The sequence below is a fragment of the Talpa europaea genome (assembly GCF_964194135.1).
Source record: "Talpa europaea genome assembly, chromosome: 10".
Taxonomy (NCBI): domain Eukaryota; kingdom Metazoa; phylum Chordata; class Mammalia; order Eulipotyphla; family Talpidae; genus Talpa; species Talpa europaea.
The window spans coordinates 61086149-61099564 of NC_140077.1; the positions used below are offsets into that span (position 1 = coordinate 61086149).

General features: G+C 37.5%; 1 protein-coding gene across 2 annotated transcripts in view; it reads left to right on the top strand.

Moving 5' to 3' along the window:
- Window positions 1-2280: 2280 nt before the first annotated feature.
- The window catches only part of LOC311179184 (lipase member K-like), a gene marked incomplete at both ends in the record, with an annotated part of 28194 nt that continues 17058 nt past the window's right edge, over window positions 2281-13416 (top strand). Inside the window, 5 exons of one of the 2 annotated variants that reach the window (XM_084246197.1) lie at window positions 2281-2385; window positions 5220-5337; window positions 6253-6451; window positions 9520-9629; window positions 10645-10781. In XM_084246197.1, the coding sequence (XP_084102323.1) occupies window positions 2281-2385; window positions 5220-5337; window positions 6253-6451; window positions 9520-9629; window positions 10645-10781 (669 nt within the window). The remainder of the gene's footprint in view (window positions 2386-5219; window positions 5338-6252; window positions 6452-9519; window positions 9630-10644; window positions 10782-13416) is intronic. The other variant, XM_084246198.1, reaches the window with a different exon arrangement.

Sequence of the window (13416 nt, forward strand, 5' to 3'; positions counted from 1 at the left end):
AATCTGATTCAAAATCAAAATTGACATTTTCTACCTGTGGACATGCAACAAGGCAATATTCTTTTGAAAGTCTTAAATTTTCTTCTGGCCAAAGTAGTTAAGGAGAATGACAGAAAACAACTCTTAGAGAAAGAAGAATTTTGGGCAATGGAGTATACTCACACGTGGTCACATTCCACGTATTATCTTTTTCAGGCCAAATCTGAATAAGTCTATGGCAGCATTTATTATCATTTCAGAGGCAATTTGTCTACATAAAACTTCAAAAATAAGGTTCCAATTTTGGCTACTTGCAATATTTTAACCCTTCTATAATCACACAGATTTTTTTCCTCTGAACTTACTGTATCTTTTTGGTCTCATGCAAATGACTTTATAACACCCTTTTGCTTTTTAAATAAAATGAGGATAACAATTCTTATTCCTTAGGATTATTTTGAAGATAAAATATGTATGGCATATATTTGGCATATAAAAGGTGCTCAGTACATAGTTGTAATAGTAATAATCATCATTACTGTTGGCTATGCTTTCATTATCACTTACAGAGTGATTCACCAGAATCAAGCTATTAAGAACAAAATTCAACTAAATACATTTTAAAGATATTATTGTTTTATTCAATAATTTATGGATTTGGCAACCTGAAATCTAGCCAATATAAAGAGATTCTAAGGAGTTGTACAAAATGAAAACATTTTATAGGAATAAGGGAGTATGAACAGGAATATGGAAGTACTGTTAGATGAAAAGAAAAAGGTTGATTATTATAAGATCACTTTCTTTTAAGGGATGACAGGATCTATCACTCTATCTTGTGTTTTTAAGCGATTGCTGATTGAATTGAGATTTTATTTCTTAAAACTGTAATTAAGTTAAATCTCTGGTGATATGAGCCCTTAAAATAAGTAATTCCATTTTGTTTTTAACACTATATTAATTGCACAAATTTATAGTGTTAATATACAATTATACATCTAGCATAAATATCATATATTATTAATTATAGGTTAATTATATTAATATATATTAATGCATACGATCAACTGAGTTTTTGACTTTGACAAATCCAAAAGAGGAATTCAAGGAATTTTATATAATAGAAGAAAAAAGTACTACTCAAAAAAATCTCCTATTTCCTACAGGATAAGAGTATCTGTTCTCTCATTTTGTGAAGAAAACGCAACTGATTAGTAGATAGAATTTTCTAACATAATTTGAAGATGTGCATTTTGTAAATATAGTAGTAATGGAGGGTTTCTTGCCAAATGCCCCTCAGTTATTTTTGTAAAGTTGTTTATTTATCTGTTGTTTGTTTTTAAAGGTAAGTCGTTTCACAATACAATGGGGATATATTCATTATCTTTTCCCTCATAATTTTCACAATTTTCTATTTGAAAAATGTCTTCTTTATTACATAAAGTTATACTGAAATAGAAAATTAGAAAATTCTTCAAATTAGAAAGCGCCAAAAATAATTCATCTAATTGTAATTATAATTTGATGCTTAGTTATGTTTTCTCTTTGTTCATCATTGAGCTCAAAATTATGTGTTACTTACATTGTGTTTTTTATTTAATATAATATTGTAGAGATGTCACATATCACACATAATATTTCGTAGCTGAAGTTACGTTCTTCCTTGCCCATAATTATTTTACCAATCTCTTATTTTAAGAAATTTCACTATTTTAATATATACCAATGGGAATAATTTTATAAGTGCTACTTATAGACATGTTATTTTCCTTTTGGAGAGAGTCCTATAAATAGGATGGTTGAGTGAAAATATGAATATTTTTAAATTTGGAAGACATGTTAATAATTTCTTTCAATCAAGGTTGTACCAATGCTCACTCCTGCCATCAGAAAAAAAAATAATGACTTATCTCACAACTAGAGATATTAAATGTTTTTTGATTAATACATTAATCAAATTATGTTTCTTTTTCTGCAAATTACACTTTCCTTCCTTTTGTCCAGTTATCTATTGGAGATATAATTGATGCTGGTAATTTTCCTTTCTTCTTTACTTCCCCCCTTCTTTCTTTCCTTCCTTCTTCTTTTTCTTTTCTTATTAAAAAATTACCATTTCATATTTTTCATTTCATATTTTTCATATTAAACATATTACTTGTTAAACACAACTTGTTAAACACAAGAGAAACATGCTTCTGTTCCCTTCTAGTGGTGTTTTAGAAAGATTATACCAAATTTCATGTTGAGAATTTCTCGGTGATGATAGACATATTAATATTTCCTTTCTCAAGCAGACCTCAAATGTGGCAGCTTTTAGCAGTAGCATGCTGGATGCTCCTTCTTGGACCTATATATGGTACTCACAAGCAAAGAAGCAAGACAAATCCTGAAGCTAATATGAATATTGTAAGTTGCTCAATAAAACAAAACTTTGAGATAAGGAATCACTAGTGCATCATAATTTTAGATAATTGGCTTGCCTGTCTTGTTTTCATCAGTTCCTGTGGCTTCTAGCCACGTGCTTTCTCCCTTTTCCATGGCGCAGCTAATCTAAGAGCTGAAAGAACTGCCCAAAGTTGAGGCAAAAATAGTCCTTCTCCTGGTGACTTGAGCTGCCACGTGATGGTGGTTAACTGAAGAGAAGGCTCATGACATCATGAAGATCAATAGAGTGTTTTTGAGTTCTTCCTTAGGCTTACAGCAGTTTTTTTTATTTGACAAGCTGCATTAGTGTACACTTTTAGTTTAGTAAGTCAGGGTTGGTTTTGGTTGCTTATAATATATTTTGCAGGAATTCATACCAGAAGTCTTGGCATAGTGTTAGCAAAAAAAAAAAAAAAAAAAAAAGACAAATGTCAAATGTACTCAAAGACTTCTTTCCAATGGGTCATTCCATATTTCTCTATATATTGTGCACTGATGATGCCCTCAAACCCATTTTATTAGAACTTTTAGAAGAATGGAAATGTCAAAGTGTTTTAATAAGTGTCACTTCCTATTCTTCTGTCCAAGCAAAATCCTTGATTGTCTACCACACTACTAAACTCAAGTTCATAAATATATATCCTCAAATCCAAATTTTCCTCTTCTGCCCACATTCACACACAATCTCTTCCTTCCTGTTCTGGGTGCTTTTTGACTCTTAATTATTCCATAATTGTAATAAGAATAATAAACATTTATTAGTGCCAGGCACTGTTCCAGATACTTTATGTATAATCATTATATGAAATTTTTGAAGCACTACTGTTTTTACCTTTATTTTACAGTTGAGGGAAATGAAACTAAAACTAACTTGCCCAAAGTTGTGTAGCTAACAAGAGGAAGAACTGTTTGTCAGTGTGTCTCTAGAATCTGGATTAATAAAAACTGCTTTATTTATCCCTATAATGGGGCCTCCCCAGTGGCGCAGCGGTTGAGCGCTGGGTTGCGAAGCAGCCCGCGGCCTCTGCGGCGTCGGTTCGATTCCCCGGCTGCTCCCCGGCCACCAGAGGAGGGTCCCACATGGCGCGCAGACCTCTCCTGCCGCCCACTGCTCCCCTCAGCAGTGTGCTTCGGTCCTTCTGCCTGCTCTGCTCCCTGCTCTGGCTCTGGTGAATTCTCTCACCCTCCGGCGCTTCTGACTGTACCCAGTGCATGTATAAACAAAACAAACAAACAAATAAAAAAAAAATGCCTCTATTTAAAAAAAAAAAATTATTTATCCCTATAATGTATACATACCTCCTGTGTGCCAGACCCACAGGCAAATATATAATCTTCTTGTAAGGCTTATGGCTTGAGGCCAAACTTACTTTTGGCTTTAATTCTTTATCTCTTCCTGGTGTACAATCTCAGATTATTGATTTCCCCCAAATTTCATTTTCTCAACTGTAAAATGGATCTAATTCTATCTCAAAGATTTATAGAGGGATTAATAAAACAGAGGGCATAAACCATCCTCTATGCAAAAGATAACCCCCAGATAACTGGAGCAGTATCTGCTGTTTATACCTCTAGATCCATTCTGTTCTTTTTCAACTTTCACTTGCCCAAGAAGCTGATCTAATAAAACCAAGTTAATAAACTCCAGTGACCTTTGATTTTCAGTTCAGTTCAGTTCAGTTCAGCCAATAGAAATCTTGAGCAGGAGACCAGAGGAGGGAGGAGAATGAGACCAGATGATTTATGGCCCTGGCTCTCTCCCAAGGTCACCTTAGGCAAGCTCTCACCCTTTGTTTAAAGGTCACACCTCCTCTCAATGTGACCTCTCTACTTGATTTCTTGATGCTGGATTCTGTTAACCACTCCTCCCATCTCTCTTCAGGTATAAGGCTGATAATAGCTCGCTAGTTACTAGTCAGAGGGCCCTGCACAAGCCCCTTCATTTGATGACATATAAATTTTTTATCAGAATGCTTTAAGAGTGAACTAGTATGCAAAGCAAGAGGTATGGTCAACTCACCTTACATAGTCCATACTTTGCATACATTCTTCTTTTATTACAGGGCAGGGAAAGGGGCACCCCAGAACCCTCAAACCTGCCTGCTCTAAATAGATTCTGCCATCTGCCGCATCAAGACAAAACATATAAGACCTTTAATGGAAAGGAACTTTAATATAATTAGTGAACAATAAAGAAAAGACAAAGAATATAGTTTCTAAATCAAGCACCCAAAATTACCTGTCCTTTTGTGGATAAAAGTCCACCCAAATTGGACCGGCCCAGAGCAAGGCCCAAAATCCTGCCACAAGTCTAAAGCACCTTCTGGCAGGGACCCATAGAAAGGGGTCAGAAACAGCCAGACAAGTCTGGAAGTAAAAGAGCAAAATCAAAATCAAGATGAAAGCTGCCATTGTCATCCTCCCCACGGGTCTCTCACCCACATCTGTGTCAACAAGTTCAGGACCAAGAAGCAAGTGAAGCTCTTCATGTGTCTCTCTGCTCCATGTGCATCCTTCAGGTCTCCTCCTTACTCTCCATCCTGCTTCTTTCCTTCTTCGGTCTCCTCTCCAACTTCTTCTCCCTGCTCAGCACACCCTCCTTTGGGTGGGGCAGGGAACCTGGAACCTCCCCTTTTCCTGGGCACTACCCTCTTACACTTTTAAAATCTTCTTCTAGTTAACCTGACTTCCCTGCTATATTATGACCCAATGCATAGATGAATAGTAGGATGTGATTTAAAGTACTGTATTGAAATGCATGTATCAAAGTCCAGAGAGTGCATCATGAAGTGTATAACTCTCTTCCCCCTTTTCAGAGCGAGATTATTTCCTACTGGGGTTATCCTTATGAAGAGTATGATGTTGTGACAGCAGATGGTTATATCCTTGGAATTTACAGGATTCCTCATGGGAGAGGGTGTTCAAGGAAAACAGGTAGGATTTATTATGAAGATGTCATGCCTAATTTGGAAAGTCCTAGATGCGCTGAGAGTAGCAAGGCAGATTTCATTTTGAAATAGAACCAAATAGAGGAAGAAAATATCACCTTTCTCTCTATTACTTCATTTGCATAACCCTTTGGAATTTAAAACAATTTTCATATATACTGCTTATTTTTGAGAAAAACAATTCTGCAATCAGATGCTTCTTGAGAAATAAAGGCTTATAATATAAATAATAATCACAGAACAAATATTTATTGTGCTAGACAGTCTTATTTATTTAAATTTTGATTTAATTCTTAAAACTACACAGTGAATTAGCATTTTTTATCACTCCCCATGACACAGATGTTAACTGAGGCACAAAGAAGTTAATACAAAGCAGAATAGATTTTGAACCAGAGCAATGTGATTCCAATACCTAAATAGCAGTTCAATCATTATATATAGTCCCAAATTTATTTATTTATTTAAAGGTTTATTTATTTATGTATACAAAGAGCTCGGGTACAGGCCAGAGGTCTAGGAGGTGAGAGGATTCACCAGAGACAGAGTGGGGAACAGAACAGGCAGACTAACCGAAATTCACTGCTGAGGGGAGCAATGGGCAAGACAGGAGAAGTCTGTTTCACCATGTGTGCTGCTCCCTGGTGGGCTGAGGATCAAACCCATGCTGCAGAGGCTTTGGATTGCTTTATAGTGCGGTGCTTAACCCCTTGTACCACCAGGGAGGCCCAGTCCCAATTTAGAAAGAGAAAACGAAAGCATAGAGAAGATAAATAACCTAGATTGGTGCCAGATTTCATTTTTCAATCTGTCTTTGATACTACAGGAAATCAGGAAAGAGAATGTTCTTATAAACACTGAGGACGTTCAGACATGAATTTTTGGCATTGGTGTCTTGCAGATCCAAAACCTGTTGTGTTCTTGCAGCATGGCTTAATCTCATCTTCCAGTTGCTGGATCTCCAATCTGCCCAACAACAGCTTGGCCTTCTTTCTGGCAGACAGTGGTTATGATGTGTGGATGGGGAACAGCCGGGGAAACACATGGTCTAGAAAACACTTGAAATTTTCAATCAAATCACCAGAATACTGGGCATTTAGGTAGGCAGATGCCCACTAAGAATAAAGTATGTACTTTGTTCATTATATGAAAAAATACCTTTTGATTTCTCCCTTCCATCCAAATTCACACAATGGCCTCTACAAGAAGGAAATAATTATTTCTTCCTCTATGTAGGCTTTCTTCACCATGAAAAATGACCTTATTTTTCCTCTGATGTTTGACTTAAAAACTACACTTATGGCATGTATGTGCATGTAAATTATTTGTTAACTGAAATATAAGTCTCAATAATAGTTGAGGATTCAAACCTAGAGTGCAGTCCAACCAACAGAAGCTACCCCGTGAGATCTGTTCCAGTAATTATGAAACATTTTAAAAAAAGTAATTTTTTAAAAGATTTATTTAATTATACAAGCACTGGGTACAGTCAGAAGTGCAGGAGGGTGAGAGGATTCACCAGAGACAGAGCAGGGAATAGAACAGGCAAACTGACAAAGTACACTGCTGAGGGGAGCAGTGGGCACGGCAGGAGAGGTCTGCGTGCCATGTGGGACCCTCGCTGGCGGCCGGGGATCGAACCGGCACTGCAGAGGCTGCGGGCAGCCCCCCAAAAAGTAATTTTTATTACATAAAAAAGTTGACATAAAAAAGGTCATTATTCATGGGTGGAAGGGCTCTTCTGGAATTAAAAGGTTTAGATCTTTTAATTTCCTGTTTGTTGATACTCTGTGTGCAGAGGAAGGCAAATGCTGGAGTTTAATCACTTCCTGATTTCTAAAGAATGTACTGTGAAGAGGCAAAAGCTGGCTTACCATTGTTTAAATCTTCTATACCCAGCTAATTGGTCGTTAGTGGGGGTTGAATGGCTAGTTTATCTGCAGGCAGCATTTTTTTTTTTTTTTTTGCATAGCTGCTTCACAAAATAGTGAAATGCCTATTTTGATTTTGTCTATGCAGATGGCTTTCTAAACCAGCAGGGGGAGCTAAACACCAAGAGGGAGAAAACTCAAATTTCCAAGAACATTTATGATATATTCACATATGGAAAAAAAATGCAAAAGTTAACATTAGAAAGTTTAGTTCCAGAACTATCACTTTGTCAGTCTGTGCCCCACAGGAAATTTACATGGTACCCTTACTAAAGAGGAAAAAATAAAACCGAGCAAGGCTTCTGGTGGAAAATTCTGAGACCCATAAGTTGATGACAAGTCTCTCTCTGCACATACAGAGCATCAACATATCTTTAAGTCAAAACAACAGGAAATTAAAAGATCTAAACTTTTAAATTCCAGAAGATCCTTTCCACCAAAGAATAATGACATTTTTTATGTTAACTATTTGTGTAATAAGAAATTACATTTTTTTTAATGTTTCATGACAAGTGGATAAATATATTTATCCACTGAGTAGTCACGGAACTCTTCCCGCAGGAGGGGTGCTGAAACCTGTTCCTGGAGTCAGATCCTGGGGCAATAAAGACAAGGCTGATCACAGAGACTAAAGAGCAGAATTGGGGCCTCCCCGGGGATGCAGTGGGTTGAATGCTGTGCTGTAAAGCTATCTGCAGCCTCTGCAGCGCAGGTTCGATTCCTGGCCAGCCAGGGAGCTACCCACATGGTGCGGCAGACCTCTCCTGTGTCGCCTGCTGCTTCTCTCAGCACTGTCTTTGGTCTTTCTGCCTGTCCTGCTCCCCACTCTGTCTCTGGTGAATCCTTTCACCTTCCAGCACCTCTGGCCTGTACCCCAGTTCTTGCATAAATAAATAAATCTTAAAAAAATAAAGAGCAAAATTGGCAGCAATAACCTTTGGGGTACTGTCAGCTCTAGCAGGTAGCCTGTCTTGGTCACAAGGACAAAACCCCTATGCTGTGTAGGACCATGCTTTGAAGGTCACTTCCATGGCCTCACTCCTGCCTTATTCCTGCAGTCATTTGGCATTTCCTACTTCCTCAGTGTGGATGTGCCATTGCACTATTGCATATATCAGGATGTGGTAAGTGAGAGCTTTCTCAACTGCTCATGTGAAAAGCAGCACCTGAGGTGATCGATAAATACAAAGATTACCAGATTTCTTCCCTGAAAATTCTATTTCAGTCAGTCTGTCTTGGCTGAGGTCTGTAAATCTGATTGCTTTGTTCTGATTTTTAAATAAGCATTTCAGGTAATTTTACTTTTCAAGTGAATCTGGTGAAGCTGCTATAGAATCAAGTGAAATATAACTAACCTTTTAGGAAAAGCTTCTATAGGCCTTTGCATGTCATAGTTTTCTAGTTCCAGTTTCTTTCTTTTTTTCTTTTTAAGATTTAATTGTTATACATAAAAGAATTGGGGAGTAGACCAGAGGTACAAGTGGGGGCAGGTGAGAGGATTCACCAGAGAGAGTGGGGAGCATAACAGGCAGATGGACTCAAATACACTGCTGAGGGGAGTAGCAGTCCAGTCAGGAGAGGTCTGGGCTGCACCATGTGGGTTAGCTTGTGCTGCAGTGGCTGGTGATAGTTTCATAGCGCTGTCTTTAACCCTTGCACCACCAAAGAGGCCCTAATTCCTTCCAATTTCTTAACAAGATGACTCTTACACTCAAGATGATATCTTCAAGTTTCACAGATGTATGTTATTGTATTGACCCTGGCGTTATATTTAATAAAAGTTAACTATCTATGTCTGCATTTAATGCATTTAAATATTGTGGGTTGGGCCTCCCAAGGTGGTGCAGCGGTTGAGCACTGGACTGCGAAGCTGCCCGCAGCCTCTGCAGTGCTGGTTCGATCCCCAGCCACCACTGAGGGTCCCACATGGTGCACAGACCTCTTCTGCTGCACCCGCTGCTCCTCTCAGCAGTGTGTTTCATTGGTCTGCCTGTTCTGTTCCCCACTCTGGCTCTGGTGAATTCTCTCACCCTCCTGTGCTTCAGACTGTACCCAGTGCTTGTATAAATGAATAAATAAATCTTTAAAAAATAATAAATAAATATTGTGGGCCTAAAAAAGAATATTCTATTATATAGATGAATAGATGGAAAAATAGGTAAAGATAGGGAGATATAGATATTGCAGACCTAACAATGAAATCTTTCTTCCATTTCTTTTGTTCTTTTCTTTGGCAGTCTGGATGAGATGGCTAAATACGACCTTCCAGCCACAATCAATTTTATCGTAGAGAAAACTGGACAGGAGCGACTCTACTATGTGGGCCACTCCCAGGGCACCACAATTGGTGCGTTTGAGGCAGGTGTGACCTAAGAGTGTCAGGGGGTCATCTTCCATGTTCATGAAAAGAGTCACGATTCCTTCACTCTGCAGCATCTAACTAAGGGACTTGAGCTGGGAAACCATTTTCTCTGGCTAGTTTCTAAAGAGTAAATAAAATGAAGATGACAATGGGGATTGAACCCCCCAGGACTGAACTTGGGATTTATATATAAGCCTTAGAGAGAGAGATTTGTGAATTCATTTGTGTATCCAACACACATTTGTAACACACCTGGTTAGATGCTAGGGGGCCAGAGATAAATATGGCACGTGTCTTTCCCTAAAAAATCTCAGCCTAGTAAGAGACACAAACAAGAAAAGCAGAAAATTATAAAGCCCAATGATTATATCACTATCAGTGTGACTTGCATTTCCCAGGAGATGCTGGGATAAGCTGGAGTCATGCTGGCCAAGAGACTTGCCCCCCTCGTTGCTCTTTAATCAGTTAGAAACCACACTGCCACCAACCATATTGCACAGGCCTCTTTTCTGTGTCTCAATCTTAATCAGGTTCCTGGTGTGAAGTAGTTCTTTATATGTACGTACTATATCCTGCATTTTACATGCATTCTCTCACTAGAAACAACAAACATTTGAGGCCATTATTATCCATATTTTACAAGTGGCTGAATTTACAATAGGAATTCTTTCAACTGACGATAATGTCAAATAGCATCTTCAGTTCTACAATTTATGTTATAGTATGTATAGTTATATATAATATGTCTATAATTAAGTCTTCAAAATAATCTCCGTGTAAGGATTTTACATTCCACATTTACAAATTGAGCAAGCTGAGACTCATGTAGCAGAAGTAACTCACCTTAGTTTTCACAGCTGGCGAATGGGAAGCCAAGATTATTGACTAAAATAGTACTTATTCTGAATTGGTTTTTGTTTGTTTTGTTTTTAATATACTGATTTTTATAATCTAAAATGAGTGATGACTTTTTTTCTAAATCTATCTTCTTCCATTTCAGCTTTCATAGCATTCTCTACAAATCCAGAGCTGGCTAAAAGAATTAAGATATTTTTTGCATTGGCTCCAGTTGTCACGGTAAAATACTCCCATAGTCCTATGAGAAAATTAACCACTCTTTCCAGAAAAGTAATCAAGGTATGTGACTTCCCTGGTTTGACTCTATAGTAATTAAAACCAACTCTATTTTAATTGCTAACTTAAAAAGAAAAACAATTATTTTCACTGATTTCAAGAGTCAAGAACCTAGGGCCTTCACGGTGGCACAGCGGTTGAGCACTGGGTTGCGAAGCTGCCCACAGCCTCTGCAGCGCCAGTTCGATCCCCAGCCGCTGGGCAAGGGTCCCACATGGCGCGCAGACCTCTCCTATTGCCCGCTGCTCCCCTCAGCAGTGTATTTCATCGGTCTGCCTGTTCTGTTTCCCGCTCTGGCTCTGGTGAATTCTCTCACCCTCTTGTGCTTCTGGCTGTACCCAGTGCTTGTATAAATAAATAAATAAATCTAAAAAAAAAAGTCAAGAACCTAAGTCAAATGACATTTTACAAACTTCTGAGAACATTGTAGGTGGTTAAGATATCCATGTAAATTACTGATAATGTACAATTTTACCAACAGGATTTTTTTTACCCTGTTGTCTATTTCTGCATCCACAGTCTATTCTCTTATGTCAATCCTTAATCATAGATAAATGAGAGGTCATGAGTAATTGACTTGTTTAATCTAGAAGGTAAAATTTCTCCCTGATGCCCCCTAAAGTTTTAGGGATAGTAAGCTGTAGTAGTTGAGATCAGAACATACAGGCAGATGGGAAGCCATTAGCTGGGTAAATTTGGTCAAGACCTTCAGTGTTTAATATATGCATATCCTTTAGAGTCATGTCTTACACATTAGAAATCTTTAAAAAAATTCCAGCTAATATTATTGCTGTTGTGATTTCTAAAGAAGAGATTTTTTTTTTCTCCATCACTAATAATCAAACTTTTCCACTTGCTCACACTTCACAGATTCTCAGTGTTTCAAATCCTCAAAACTTAAGGAATATTCTAGGCCCCAGATTCTCTCTGCTAGCTAATAGCTATCTGATACTATCATTTACTCAGTTGAGATGAATTTATCTCTATGTGTTGGTGTGTTATCTTGTTGATATCAACATGGGCTGCCTCATGGCAGACTGAATGTCATCAGACTGTTCAATGATTTCAGTGAAAGTCTGTGAAGTGAAATAATTTTAGAGAAGTCAAAGATTTTGATTGGTGAGAGGTAAGCAGATTAGCCCATGATGAGTCAATTCTGTATTTATACAACCCAGAAAAACAGATATCAGGGGAAATGTTCCAATTTCCCTCTTAGTACTTGGACTTGTTTAAACCTCAGAGATTTCAGTCCAGGCTAGTTTCAAAAAATTGGGTAAATAACACTGGATGTCTTGCTAAGTTATTTCAGCATTCCCAACAGTTCAGATATTTTGAGATGGTGGGATCTCTCCATTCTTCTGAATTGGCACAACTGTGCTTCAGTTATAAATGCTTTAGCATGACTGTGGTGCAGTCAGTTCAATTCAGTGAAAAGCTATCTAGGTGCTACTATTGCAAAAGTATGATATCAGGAAACAGGTCTGACTATAAAGATACTTCAATCAATTGGTATCACTGAAAACTAGGGTACATGTAAGAGTGGTGAGAGATTCAACCAAGAAGAAGCTAGTGTGGAGCTAGTGTGGGACAGTAAAAGGGGAGCACTTATGTCATGTTAAGGAGTTTAGACTTTTTTCGCAGTAGAGGGAAGTCATTGGTGAAATTAAGGAAAGAAATGGATTGATCAGATTTGTCTTCTTTAGATATATTGCCCCCAAAGAGTTTTAACTCCCAATAGAACTACTACCACATATGATCCACTGATTCCAAATAGAAATTTCAGCATCAACCTAATGTTAGAGCAAAGAAATTGTTAAACAAATTCTATCTGTTGCAATCACAGAAGACTTCTGGGATGAGACAGTATTTGATTTTGGGTTTAAGGAAAAGTTTCAATATGCAAGCTGGTGTGGGAAGGTTTTCTTAACTAAGAAGGAAACAGGAACAGCATTGAAGTAGCAAAGTACAAGCCTTGGGAAACCAACTGTCTTTACATGTGAAAAGCAGTATGAGAAATAATATTGGAAATGTAGGAATAGATTCTGTATGTACTTGAGCTTCTGAAAGGTAATGAACAAGATTCATTAGTTTAATATAGAAGGTATTTGCACAGGGGAATGACACCTATAAGATCTTTTTTGGAAAGATTCTCCTGGTAACCAAGAAGTGGATGGGAATAAAGGCCATCAAGAGCAGCAAACATGAGGAGAGTGGGTATGGGATTATTATTACACATCAGCTGACAGGTGTTTGGTAATTTAGGTCAATGGAACATGAGGATGGCTGGGCTTTCTCCTCTCCTGTTACCTAAATGTTCTCAAATATAGTGTACAACAAAGTTTCTATAATTAATAATACATACTTTAAATTGGCTGCGAATAGATCTTATATTCTCACCATAAAATACAGTTAACTATGTGAGATGATGGATGTGCTAATTATCTTAAACTCCATAATAATTCCATAGTGTATGTTTACATCAAATTAGCAAATCACTTATATCAAATCATCATACAGTTTATAGGCATACAATTATAGTTGTCAATTATTTCTCAGTAAAGTCATAAATACACTTATAAACAAACAAACAAACAAATAAATAAATAAATGTGTAGAATTTGCCAGGTTGTTTGGGAGA